The sequence below is a fragment of the Oreochromis niloticus genome, linkage group LG1 (genome assembly GCF_001858045.2).
Source record: "Oreochromis niloticus isolate F11D_XX linkage group LG1, O_niloticus_UMD_NMBU, whole genome shotgun sequence".
Lineage (NCBI taxonomy): Eukaryota > Metazoa > Chordata > Actinopteri > Cichliformes > Cichlidae > Oreochromis > Oreochromis niloticus.
Genome location: NC_031965.2, coordinates 1,189,729 through 1,203,899, shown reverse-complemented (window position 1 = coordinate 1,203,899; position 14,171 = coordinate 1,189,729). Strand labels below are relative to the sequence as shown.

The window sequence follows — 14,171 nt, the reverse complement described above, 5'->3', positions numbered from 1 at the left end:
GGAGCACTTCATGAGCATAAACTACAAACTCTGCAAAGGTGATAACACCCAGCACCCCATCTAGCCCCAGATTAACTACACAGGGTAAATCTGCACAAGTTTCTGCAGGTGACTTATTAAAAAGGTCTTAATTCAGAAACACAACCAGCTAAATCTGCCGAGAGCAGCACAACTGAATGAGCCCTGAAAAAGAAGATCCAACAAAAACTACAGTAAGCTCGAGTTTTACAGCTGTGTTTCTGTCTGAAACCGACCGGTGACAGTCAGCGCAAGAACGATCAACGTGTCCTCTAGAAAAGCAAACGCTCCTGGGAGAGCTTCCCGTGGACTGTGTGGGCTTCATGAGATCGAGCCCGCAGCTCTGGATTAATCTGCCAGGCAGGGTGGAGAATTTAGCTACAGCAGGGCTGTTTGACTACAAACATGTCTGCCTTGTAAACCTGAGATTTCAGATCTGCATGTTGTCGTTACTGTGCCACGAGCGCAAACATCACTGCTACTGGGTTTTTTCCCCTGCATGCCATAAGAGGCTGCTGGAAAGAACTGAACCTGAGGGCAGCAGGTGGGGCAAAACCCTGCATTAAGCATTAAGTGGCACCTGAGTCACATGATTCACCTGTACGCGAGACATTTAAGACATTTGAACATCGAGTAACTACTAGATAAACCCCAGTAAAAGACCTGGAATTATTGTTAGCACAGTAATAACTTATTTCTGGGAAATTTTCACAGATATTCTTGTTTTGTTTTTTTAGATGTGCAAACCGTGAACCTGGTTTCAGCTCCGAGTGAGAAGATTAGTGAGAAGAAAATGAGTAAGAAAAGGAAAAGGTGTTATTAAGTTCGTGCAGCTGGCGAGGGCTCAGAGTGTTTCCTGTCCATGGTTTCTGTAAGTGCAGAGCGAGCCTCAGGGAGGACTCACCTGGACAGGGAGGAGCGGGACGGGGGTCGGCCCCTTCTAGCCCTTCCTCTGGGGGTCAGCGGGACGAAGGCCCGGGACCCCAGCGTGCTGTAGCCTCTGTTCAGTGTGACCACTGACCCTGCCCTGTGACCCCTGTGACCCCTCTGTTGATGCCCACCTCCCCTCCTTGGACTGCAGACACACAGAGGGGACGAATGGAGCCGGTCAGGTTGCACAGGCACCGATCTGGGGACACTTTTAAAAGTCACCTCACTGACAAGTGAGAGCTGTGCAGCGACCCCAGATCTACACCTGTGACAACACGGACCTGTCGCAGGCAGGGATCAGTGAATCACTGAGAAATCAGGATGTTAGAGTCACAGCAGGTGAAGAAGTGACACAGCATGCAACTAGTGGAGAGAGAGAGCAGGAAGGTTGAGGAGAAACGGTAAGAACTTTGGGACGGTGGAGGACGAGGAGTTACCTCATGGATTTGAACCCTCTGCTCGCTGGAATGATGAAGTCTGGTCTAGTGAGGCCGGTACTGCTGCTGGTTCCCCCGGAGCTGTGCTGCAGGCTGGACGCTTTGGACGAAAGCGAGCTGATGTCCCCCAGATCACCAGAGGTCACAGAACTGCTGCCTGTGCGGCACGGAGAGATGTCGCTGTCCAAGACCTGACAGTCCACCACGGGCTCCTCGCTCTCCTGGACACGTCGGGCAGTGACACGAGAACACGTTAAACAGCCAAAATCTATAAAAACAAAGAGGCCTGATAGTGAAAGAACCATGGATGTCTGCACAGGATTGCTTGGAGGTCAAACTCCATTTCCTTCTCGTTCTGGAGGCTGCAGCTCGTGCTCATGCACACTCAGACAGTTTCCCATGAATGTGACTCAATGTGATTTTTTGAGAAATGAATATTCAGCAGAAATTAAACGAACGCTGAGGGTGTTTGGACAAACGATGCACATTTTAATCATGGTGATGTTTCTCGATAAAATCATGCACATAACTTGCACAGCAGTGCTGCTCTCTGAACTGTGCAGAGGAGGATTGCATGAATTTGCAGCCCTGACATGTTCTGACAGACAGCAAATACAAAAACACAGGCTCCAGCAATCAGACCCAAACAGAGACAGGTACCTCGGTGACTTTGCGATCCACCTCTTTGCCGTCCTCATAATAAACGTCTGTAATGATCCGAGTGATGGTGGTCCGCACTTCCTGGATGGTGCGTACGTGTCTGCGGTGAGAGGGGACGACGGTTCTTCTAAAGGACGGAGACTCGGGTTCACCCTTTCAATACAAAAGAAAAAAATGAAAGAATGACAAATGAACGATAGAAACACGTGATTAATCTCTTCGTCCAAAGAGGCTCAGTGTGCGTACCCGGCCAGCTGGGGAGCGAAACCCCGCTGCATCGAAGCCGGTCTGCTGGGAGACTGCCCGCTGGCATGTCTGAGCACACAGGACAGACTGATTAATATCACAATAACATCAAATATGATGGAAATCACATGTTTATCCAACTGTGCATGACTGATCCTGAGTCGCATACCTTGCTGGGCGGTGTGGAGGTGATGGTGTTCTCAGAGGCCTGCTGGGAAACCACTTTCTGCCTGACTGTTGTGCTGCTTGGGGAGGTCGGCTCTTGAGCATCAGGCAGTCCTCTGCTGTCCTCAGGCAGCTCAGCGGGGGCGAGCGCATCCCGCAGGTCCTGCTGCGGCGCTGTCGATACATCCTGGCTGTTCGGTAGACTGTTGCATTCCGATACGGACGCCTGAGAGCTCCTCTGTGGTGAGGCGAACAGTTCCCCCCTGGAAAGGACGGTACATTACCATGGAGCATCTTTCCAGTGATCAAATTACAGGTCAGGAATGCAAACAAGAACCTTTCTGCTTTCAAAGATTCATGTTTAGCTCTTCTAGTGGTTGGTTAGTCCAGCAACAACCACAGAATACTTCTGTTCACTGCTTTTCACATATTTACTGAAAACCTGTTTATACCAAAGGCTCCAAAAGCAGTGTCACACACCAAATCGTCACCTTTACTTTCCAAAGGTAAACACATGGCATGGACGTGTGCCTTTTCTTAAGTAGTCGACTGATAACGAGTCAGAGCAGCACTAATGTTTCCACAAAGGATCACAGCAGTGTGGCGTTCAGCACAACGACCCAACTTTGTCACACCTTACCACTCTCCATGTCCTGAGAGGATACACACCAAGTAGATAAAATAACCACCCAATCTCCTCTGGAAACATAAAGTAGGTCTCAATGTCACATGCACACGCAGGCTCACAGCACGAGGCCTATTTCTGTCCTAACACACACTAAATCAGGGACAGGGATTCAAATCCCAGGGTCAGACAGACGTGTGAAGGACTAGATGATTTATAAAGTGGGAACATCCAGATAGTGTAAGGATGACACAGGACAGTGTGGTGAATACTGTGATATGCATGTGCTAACATTAACACTGGGGAGGCAGGAGACACAGTTTTTAAATCATAGGCTCAAAATGCTAACAGAAGTAGGACAACACTGCTGTGAGTGTGTGGCAGGCTTTCCTCTGTGGACCTTCATGCCTGCAGTGCAAAGCACAGTCACAGCATTTATCCAGACATATGAACCTCTAATGGCATTCCTTATTGACAAGCACAGTGAAAGGCTTAAGCAGTGTGAATCTTTATGCATTTATCTGCCTCTGTGAGACTATGATGTGAGCTTACCTGACGAGTGTAGTGTTTCCTCCGGGCTGGCTGTCCTCCTCCGCCTGCTGCTGTCGGTGCACCTGCCTGACCCGAGTGAACACCGACGGGCTGCTGGAACGTCAACAATGGAACAACAAATCGTCACGCGCCGTAGCTCAAAGAAAGCGATTTCTTTAACATAGTAAGCAAACCAACATGCCTGTGCAAATTAAAAATGAATTGGTTGCTTTTGTACCACCTGATATCCAGTCACTGCACTGCACACTGCATGCATGCTTACAGTCTAGCAAATGAGTGTGTACAGTACATGCAGTAAGACACCAAAATCTACCCTTGCATATTACTCTGACAGACTTTAGCCAACATAAAATAAGATAAATGTTACTTTTGCATCCCAGCTTTAAGTGAGCCAATGTTCAAGTGTCCCTTATTTTGTGAATAACTAAAGTTTTGGTGCATACTTTTAACAAAGTACTAAGTTAAAAATGTTATTTAGAGTTCAATCAAACCTCAGACTACACTGGGAGATGACAGAGACACAGCATGCACAAGTGGAATAGACTGAAACGAGAAGGAGACAAATTAAAGAATTTAATTAACGTGCAGAGAGAGCGCCAGCTTACCTGGTTACAGCCTGGGAAACAGTCGTAACCTTGGTGACAGATCCATCCTCTTCTGGTGGCGTCGGCTCTGGGGAAAGAAATGCATCGCTGAGCGTGCGGCAGCGACACACTTTTTCACAAACAGCGTGGAAGGAGTTCTTACTCTGCAGGCTGAAACGCTCCGAGCTGCCCTCCTCAACAGGCGTCACCAGCTTCATCCTCAAGCTCAGCTTCCCGTCACCTTTGTCAGCTGCGTCACCGCCACTTCCACCCAAAACGATATCGCTGCTGGCCATCACCACGTCTGCGGAGACGTCAACCACTGCATCCGACTTTTCAGAAAAAGAGCTGATCTCTGGAGGAGGGAAAAAATAATATTACTAAGACCGTGTTATGTTCTTTGGCTTTTGGTGAACCGGTGTGGTGACACTCACCAATGGGAGTGCTGTGTCTCAGCGTCTGCTTCAGCTGGCTGATCAGCGGTGGCGTGGCGCCGACAACAGGTCCAATCAAGTCTCCTTCTTTAGGAAGGGTGAAGTGGAATGAAATGTCTGTAGCAGAAACACACGAGTGGAATCAGGTTAAAGATCTTTGTGACCCAAACACAGATAAAGTAATTCAACCTTTAAAACAGGCGTCAGGGCCTTTAAGTTCTTTCTAACAGAGATACTCGGTTTTGGTGTTTTACACTTTGGACATTATGTGGACACGACTCTCCGCTTACTCTGCAGAAAACAGATCTTCATAACGCTCACCTCCCGAGCTGTCGCTCAAGCTCTTTTCTTTGAGGGCCTCTGGTTCACAGCCCGCCCTCTCCGTCTGGGACAGCCTATCGGGAGCCGAGTGCGCCTCTTTCTCCTGAGTCTGGGGTTCGTGGCCATTGGTAGAGACTGACACTTGGCCTGTGATTGGTTGAGAACTGTGAGTCTTTGATTGTGAGGCCACCTCTTTCTCACTGTCTGTTACGCAGATGACGCTGTCCTCTGCCTTGTCCCCACTCTCCTCGTCCATGGGTTCGGGAGACAACAGCTGGCTCTGGGAGAGAACCAGACCCATTCCCGAGGTACCCTCGGCATTCTCCACCTCCATCGCCACCTCCTGATCCTCCTCCTCTTCACCTCGTTCACATTCTTGCATTGTGTTTTTGTCTGCCTGGCTGTTGCACCCCACCTCAGGTTGCGGCGACGACGATTCCACAAAGGGACTTTTCACAGCTCCTCCTGACACATCTGCAGAGCTCTTCACTGCATCCACAGCAGATGTTTGAGAGATCATAGACTGTGAAGGCAGGCTGCAGGGCGTAGCATCTGAGGGAGTCTCCTGCACACAGCTTTTACCTGTCAGGTCAGCAGAATCAAACTTTGGCTGCGAGCAAGACACCATGTCAGCACAGCCAGCATCTTTGCTGTCAGCCTTCACATCGTTTACATTCACATTTTGTACATTCAGAGAAACTGCTGATTTCCGGGCCAGATCGGTCGCTTCAGTCTCAGCACATTCAACGTGGCGCTTCGGTGATTCGGCAGAGGACAACACTTTGGAGCCGGCGGCGGCTTGTGACTCCGACGGGACGGCTTTACTCTCGTTTCTCTGATCGTGAGACGAAATCACAGAGTCGCTGGTGTCGACGCCAAGCGGCTCCTCCAGTTCCTCTATCTGAGTGGCTTGGCTGTCCTCCTCAACCCCCTCAGAGGTGAGCTGATGACAGCTGCTGTTCTCTGTGTTCACAGAGAGCTGCAAAGGCAAGGTGAAGGGAGCCGACTCGAGATGCTGGGACTCTGTCTCACAAGGCAACGACGCTGACTTTTCATGCGTCTGTGCATCCTGGCTCTGCGTTGGAACAAATACATCCTGAGGAACAACACACAAAACCATCAGAGCTGCAGCTAAACGACACATTTGTTACCAGTTATTCACACACTGCATTAAGCAAAGTCTATTTAATTGTTCATTTCTACACATGCACCAAAGCATTCACCAAAGTTTCAAAGTTAGTCTGCATTACTGTGCAAAAGTTTTGAGTCACCCTTTATTTCTTCATATTTTACCAGGAAAACTGGGAAGACGTTTATCAACGCGCATGCAAACGCAGCACGTGAGGGAAGAATAGAGGAGTTTTCTTTATTTTACCAACACAGCCTGAACTCTCTTAGGCATCCCTGTTTTTTCTAAGCAGTCTTCAGCACTAGTTCTCCAGGTCTTTTTGGACAGATGTTTATCTGCTGTCGATAGTCTCAGACCTGCTGTCTCTTTTGTCCAGTCCCAGCACATCACGCTGGGACATGAAGCTTTCAGCTAATGGCTCTCACCTTATTGGTGAGAAACAGATTGTTATCATTGGTATTCTTCATAGGCTCAACAAAAGGAAATGATGGGAACACATTATGTGTTTCTGTGACAGACTTCTAATAACCAAGTGCCAAAAGACACAGTAGACAACACTGGTTCATCGCTTAAGTTAGGAGCCTTTTTATGCTTGAATTATTCATAGATTAATGTTATGAAGTAAAATGAGTGAAGGGGAAAAACCAGCAATGTCCAAAGAAACCTTTGGACCTTTAGAACGTCTGGAGAACTGTCCAAAGCTACAAGAAGCTGTCTGCTTGAAAGAACAAGACATACAAAACCCAGATGACTCAAGACTTTTGCACAGTTATAAACCAGAGACTCAGCCTTTAAACTGGACGCTGCACAGAAGCAAACTCTACCTGCTGCTCAAACTCTGTTTACGAGGGGCAGCCAATCAGACGAAAGCTGTTTACTACGTCTCCCTTCATTTCTGAGAGTGGAAGGAGGAGCAGCACAAAGACCCAGTGTAACAACAAGCAGCAGTCCTAAACTGAAAGTGCCGGTTCTCCTCCACAGAGGAAGAACTACACAGTCAACGTGGTTTTCTTTATAAAGGGCACAAACAAAGTTGGTGCTGAAATCAACGAATTCTTCAACCAGCTGGTCAGCTGACATACAGCCGACCACACAACATCATCTGCTGATATTCTGATCTTCACATTTTTTATTGATTAGACAGGTCAAACAGTCTTTGTCACTGGGCCTTTGTGATGTGGGCAGGTTTCTCTATCGTCTGACAACTTCATGCATCACATATATAATCCATATTTTCTACTGGAGAACATTTTAAATAGGCTGCTGAAAGTAAAGGATGAAGGACATACATGAGAGAACTCGGGCTGCGACGGTACAGAGAGAGTTCGCTCTAAAGCAAAACCAGGGGAACTTTGGGATATGGGAGTCGATGCAGATGGTTGTGGCTTGGAGGCGGCCTCGGTTTCCATTGGCTCGTCCTTTTCTCCTGCTCCCCTGTCATCCAGAGGCAGTGATGTATCCATTTGTGAATCAGCACCTGACAATGCAAAGGGACGTTAGCTTTATCCACCAGCTGAGTCCATCTCTGAACGCAATCTGAGATAATAAAGCAGATTTACCGTTTTCATCCTCTAGTTCGGTTGGTGAGCTGGGAACTATTAAAGGGGTATGGCTAAAGTTGTCTGGGGTGGGGGCGACATAATCAACAGAGCTCCTAGAGGGGAGAGAAAAAAGGACATCAGCTCATTTTTCAGGGATTTATTGTGTGTGAACGACATGAAGATGCAAGAGCAGCATGCAGCTTACTGGGACAGACTCTCCTGCACCAGTGTTCCCTGTCCGGATAGATGCAGCAGCTGTAGGGTGTGGGCGGGTGTGGAGGTGGGGTGACCCTGCTGCTCCGGCTCAGACACTGTACTGTCCACTGCAGCACCTGAAAGCAGCGCAGAGACAAAGAAACAGTTTGTATAATTGCAGATCATTTTCCGTTTGCATGACTAACCTGTTTGTACGAGAGAAACAAACCAGGACTGTTACTTACTTACAGTGAAGGAAGCACAAACTGTGCTGTCTTGTGAAACATGTGCTCAACACCTCTACTTTGAACAACTTCTCATACACCGAGTCATTTTTTTCCCTAAAGGGTTGGTTTTTCAGTTATTCTGATTTAAACACACGCGGGTTTATATGGACCCGTCTACTAAGCCTGACCCTGTGTTACGAGCACACCAGCGTACCTGTAAGGGCTTAGAGGCCACTGAAGACGACTAGAACAAAGGAGGCTTTGCCATTCAGGGGCATACTCACTGCGCCAACACGTTCCATGTGTTTGTGATTATTTGTGATTTAACAAAAAACAAACAAACAACCACGTCAGGTGAAACCTTGTCCATGCTGATTTTCCTGTCAACTCATTTTTACGCTACGTTCAACATCTGTTGGTTAGCTCGTCACTAACTTAACAGCAACATGTAACTAGGACAAATCATTTAGGTAAATAACTTTGAGTTATTCTGTCTCTTCCTCACAGTGAGGAACTTTAAAACACCCGTCCCTCCAACAATCCCAGGTTACTCTGTGTGAGGCAGTCAAAGAGCATACAGCCCAACGTTTGGGTGTGGATGATCAGTGGAAGGCGTGGAGTGAGATGAGAATGAATAAATGAGCAAAATAAGACAGGAACTAGGATTTTTATAGTTAATGATTAAAAAATATTAAATAAAATTAAAAAAAGACCTGCACTGTTAAATAATTTAAATTACAAGGCTGACACAGTACACCTCTGCCAAAATGTGTTTTTCCGTTAACCACAGCCCACTAGTTAAAGAAGTGAGATTTGAAAGGTCTGTCCAAATAGCGCACTGACTCCCAGACGGCAACCTTCCAAAAAAAGCCACAACCCACACTTAAGGCTAACCTTTCTGATGTGACATTTTGTCAGTGTGGTCTGAAACAATATGAAGGTGATGGCCTTAAAAAGACAACATGCGTAATCCTTCGAGTGCTACGTGGATGTACCTGTCTTGTCAGCATCGAACAGATCATCCTGTGAGGACAGGATCTCGCAGTCCTGCTGGTCCTGCTCAGCAGAGTCCTGCAGGTTCTGCGAGTGCAGCAGAACCTGGACACTCAGCTGCCTGCCTGACTGACCCAAAGACTCTGATGAGCTGCTGGAGCTCACCTCAGACCTGGAGAAAAGAAATTTCAGTGCAAAGCCAAAAACACAAATATCTAATAGATGCAGACTTTGAAAGGTCACACGGAGCTGCACCTCAACGCTTTGTTGTCCTGACTTTCTGAAGTCCTGGAACTGATGTTCTGCTCTGCTGGGAATGAAGAGAACATTGATTCATTTTGTTTAACTTCATGGAGTCACTGGGAATGCTCGGGTCGGACACAAAAACATAATTATACCCAGCACCCCTCATTCTGCATCCAGAGATCAGGAACGCATTTCTGTTGCAACCATAGACTGCAAGGATGGCAGTACACAAGGCAACATCAATCACCATGTTTGTGAATCCTGAGTCCAAGCCTCAACATTAGCAGGAGGAGTGTGAGGAATGTAAGAGTCATCTGGAGTTGATGGTGTTGACTGTAAAGCCCTTTTAGCAAGGGCAACCATCAGTTCCTGCTGGCCCAAAGCCTTCACTGTGGGATGCACGATGGTGGCAGGTGGGGTAAGGACACGCACAGCAGGGACCGAGAGAGCAATAAACAGCAAACAGCTGATCAACAGCAAAGTGACGTGTCACTGAAACCAGACCAGTTGGGCCACTAATGATCTTTCTACAGGTGTAATCAGTGAAATCTTCCACAACTTTTTCAGCACAAGTCTTGTTGACTAACGACTCTGTGTCATCGTAGATACTGCTGAACTAGATCATGTGTTTATTTATGTTTAACACGTGTAAATGGCTGTGCTTGATTTACCACAACACAAAAACAAGCATTTAGTAACAAAAAGTGAAAAAAGGACCCATTATTTTGTTTTCACTGGAAATTTAAACAAAGGCCCAGCGCCAACCAGAAAGTTGTAAGCTAGCACATAAGGTAGCCAGCTTAGCTAGCAAATCACCTGGCTGTGTATGAATCACAGCGAAATAGATGCCTGCTAATGAGTGCTATGAAGTGCTAATAAAATAGTATTTCACTCAGAAACTAAAGCATAGACTCCTCGGAGACACAACCAATCATTATTTTGTCAGATCATTTCATTAAAAGTGCAAAAAACAGCAAACAAACAACAACAGCACAAACACAGTCATGAACCTTAGTTACGCTGGTCGCATTAGCAGCCCAGCAGACAGATGTTAGTTGCAGCTGTTTGAAATGCATAGCAGCTCTGCCTCCATGTTTTGGCTGTTAGTTTTTAACAGAGGCACACCACAAATACGAGGTAAACCAGAGCGTCACTGCCTCGACGCAGCTGAATGCAGCCCTGTATTAATGTGGATAATGACAGTGTAATACCGACACGTGGATAAAAGTCCTTATACCCAATTTGTTGCATTTGTCTCCATCTTCCTCCTGACTGTTCACGGCTTCACCACACAGATCCTGAGTCTGAGAAAGCTCAAGAAAACCAAACTGAGAAGCTTCCCCTGAAACACAACACAAACCGTAGCAGTTACTTCCAAGCACGACATCGAACAGACCGGCAGAAGCTTTTGGAAGTTAATGTGTTGGAAAAATACGTACCTTCAGACTGAATACAGTGTGTAGTAGAATCAGCGCCAGAATCCATGTCCGTGTCCTCTGGTACACACCTGAAAAATAAAGTTAAACCCTTCATTGCCATCTGACCCTGACCATAATCAAACTGCAAAAGTGGACGAATCAAACATACTTTTTGTTGTTTGGAGGAGCGCAGATGTTTAAAACTTGACTGTCCTCCTGGAACGCCGAACTGGGGTTGGCTGCAGCAAGGCCGTCTAAGAAAGAAGGAAAACCGCTGTTTTATCTTCATTCAGGACAAGAAACACTTAATTATCTCCCACTACACTGGAAAACACTTACCAGGCTCAGCCTGGCTGTTGCTCTCTGATTGGCTGCAGGTCTGAGAGCACCTGCTTCCTATTGGTGAAGATATTAATTCCTAGAAGAGAGAAGGTTGTAATGTAAATGACAGAAGTTGTGTTGCTCTTTTTATACATTTTCAACTTTTAACGTGCAACATTTGTTTTGGGTTTAAACTAATTCAAAGCTGTACAATAACTAATAACCGACAGTGGTTTACTGTTACAGATGCCTGAGTGTTGTATCTCAGTCACATGAACTGTGCTTCAGTGTTTCCCTGGAAGTTTAGTGCTTTGGAGAGTGGAGGAGAGATGCCCTGACAGCAGGTCTGAACAGAAAGCCAGCACAGGCCTCTGTGTGACGAGTTTAGTCGTTACAGCTGAGCTGCAGTGTCCTCCAAGATCCCGATAGCTCGAGATGTGAGTCTGAGTCAGTTTGCTTGTAACAGATTACCAGCCGGTCAGAAATAATGGCTCTGCCAGTATGTCCAAAGTGTAGCCTGCATTTCACCCAGTTTTTCAAAGTAAGCCTGATTGATTAACGGGCGGATGGATAGCTGAGGAAATGAACTGGACCGTCTGTGGTCGAGTTGAGTGCAACGTCCGTGAAAAAGCCACTCGTCTTACCATTTTACTCAAGTAAAAATCTGTGCTTATTGTTCTTTATCTGGTCAAGTAATCAGTAACTGCATTACAGACAGAAGAGCTACTGGGTGAGATCTGCTCCTTACCAGTACCGGGCTGCGAGCGGTGGGCTGTAGACTGGACAGGCGACGGGCCAGCAGAGCTCGGTAGCTGCTCTCGGGATCGTCTTCTAAAGCGACACTGTCCGGCTGGGAGTCCTCCACTATCAAACACGGGTTGTCTGGCTGAGGCAGGCTGGAGTCCAGTTCACTTCCACCGGGATCCATGGGGTCAGGCCAAGGGCAGGAGACGGGCTGCTGTTAGCTAGCCGAGCCGTTGTGAAACAACAGAGGTGTCGCCATGTGAGTCCCTACAACCGGCTATCTGAGGTAGTCGCTGCTAACTAAATAAAAGGCTAGCAGCTAACGCTCCGCCCAAAAACAAAAGGGTGCCGCTTCCAACGCAACAGCAAGTCTGCCCGAGAGAACCTTAACCATGCCCCCAGGGACACAGGTACATTTACCTGTAAGCCAGCAAGGCCATTACGTTTGGGGTCGTGTGTGTATTTAGCAGCTTCTTTTCATTTTCTTTGGAAGGACGAACATGGACACGCCCATATTTCGCTTCCTCGCGGTAAAACTTGCTAGAAGTGATTTCATTGGTTCAGCTGCGATGACGACGTCACACGACTAGTTTGATGGTAGCAGGGTGGATATAATGGATAGCATGAATGGTATACATTCACTGTATCCTTGTATTTACGTTAATATAGCTATAATTACAGTTTCCATATATACCGTATGTATTGGATTTTAAGGACTCTTTCTACACTGTGGAGTTTCACAGCCTGTGGTGATAAATCGTATCAAAGACAGAAATATAGGACACCAGGTCGCGCTGGGATCTCAGAGACCTTCATGGGTCCTTGTGGGGGTTTTCAGGAAGAGATATAGGTTCACTTTTTTTTAACTGTAATTCCCCTCAAGAGTTTGTGTGCACAGGTTATATGTTACCTGACATCCTGAATACTGTATGGTCAGTGTTTTCTGTATTTTGGCAAACAAGGATTTTCAGAAAAGGGGAACCCTGAAACCAAACCTGGGGGCATGGTTCAATAGCCTACACGTGCATCTCGGGCACTGCAGGCCGTAATCGTAAAAGAAACGAGGCCCTGTGATCACATGGTGATTTTGAGTGATTAAAACTGCAATGAAGCCCAGGTTTATTAGACACGCTTTGTAATGAGCTTTTAATCTTGTGCTGCGTGCTTGCAGGTTTGAAGATTAATATTAAGTGACTTTGTCATTTGACAGTTCCAGTTTCCATGGAGACACCACATTACCAGTAACACCGCAGTCTATGCTAATGTAGATCACAGTTTGGCAGAGGAAGTACAAAGGACCAATAATGCGCTGTAAGAGGCTCCTATGAAGGTGGGGTGCACGGCAGACCTTTAAAACCAAACTAGATAATATCCACACCATGTTCAAGAGTCAAGAAGACCCTCCACAGCAGTCATCACAACCATGAAATGCTCACCATGAAAGGCCAACAGTTAGACATTAGAAGGGTGCTTTGGATATCAGATGATCCTGTGAGTGATTTTATAGCGATAGTGATGACAGCACGAGAATAACGTAGCAGGATGAGGTCACTTTAAGCCATTGCACGCTCCAACTTCATTCATTTTTACTCCAGCAGACTGGAATCGTCTCTACAGACTGGTTTATATCGTTCTTATCTTTGTGCAGCCTGTTTGCGTTTGATCTCACCCTCTACTCGCCTTGATCTATTCTGCTCAGCTTAAGCTGTGTGTGTGTGATGCCAGACAGAAGAGAAGGGCCCTGGTCCTCTTATACAGGGAAACAGCAGCAGCATGGATACTGACCGGCATTTCAATATGGAGACATGTGGCCTGCAACAATGCAATAATGAAGCCCAGATTGTGCCAGATAGCTCGCGGTGCTTCTATTCGCGGTAACAAAAGATGAGGAGGTGTGATCTTCACCCCTAGCTGGATGGATGCTGCTGGGCATCAGCTTCCTGCAGCCAACCTTACGACTGGCACCGCAAAGTTCAGCGTCACGTCGTCATTTCTGCAGGTCGGCCTGACACCCACATTAAGAAATGCGCAGGCACTGCCCAAAATGTCTAATGTGAGCCACCTCTGCTGGAGCCCGACAGACACACGCGCACAGACACGCCGTGGACGCATATAACGCTTCGCCCTGTCAGCCCCATCACTATCTGCGCCTGCTTCTTTACCGCAGTGCTAAGAGAAACAAAAAAAGAGCTTTACCTTTCGAGATCAATATGTCTGCTCCTGGGCTTCCCAGTTTCTCTCACCGTCCCGTTGCTTGCAATAATAACGCGTCCAGCATCGCTCAGTTCCTCCTTACCTCTGTTTTGCTGAGAGTCGGGGTGTGGGATATACACGCATGGCACGTAAAGATGCAAGGGCATTTTTTAATGTGGATATCATGCTCGG

At 47.0% G+C, this 14,171-nt stretch overlaps 1 protein-coding gene across 1 annotated transcript in view; it reads right to left on the bottom strand.

Annotated features, from left to right (window-relative positions):
* The window catches only part of tp53bp1 (tumor protein p53 binding protein, 1), a 20,912-nt gene extending 6,741 nt beyond the window's left edge, over positions 1-14,171 (bottom strand). The window contains 21 exon segments of the mRNA XM_013265147.3: positions 923-1,093; positions 1,386-1,606; positions 2,046-2,198; positions 2,292-2,360; positions 2,461-2,719; positions 3,634-3,726; positions 4,239-4,305; positions 4,381-4,572; positions 4,652-4,768; positions 4,973-6,068; positions 7,391-7,578; positions 7,661-7,755; positions 7,848-7,974; positions 9,060-9,229; positions 9,313-9,364; positions 10,541-10,645; positions 10,743-10,810; positions 10,891-10,975; positions 11,061-11,139; positions 11,791-12,007; positions 13,983-14,171. Of these exon segments, the coding sequence (XP_013120601.2) occupies positions 923-1,093; positions 1,386-1,606; positions 2,046-2,198; positions 2,292-2,360; positions 2,461-2,719; positions 3,634-3,726; positions 4,239-4,305; positions 4,381-4,572; positions 4,652-4,768; positions 4,973-6,068; positions 7,391-7,578; positions 7,661-7,755; positions 7,848-7,974; positions 9,060-9,229; positions 9,313-9,364; positions 10,541-10,645; positions 10,743-10,810; positions 10,891-10,975; positions 11,061-11,139; positions 11,791-11,970 (3,587 nt within the window). The 5' untranslated portion in view covers positions 11,971-12,007; positions 13,983-14,171.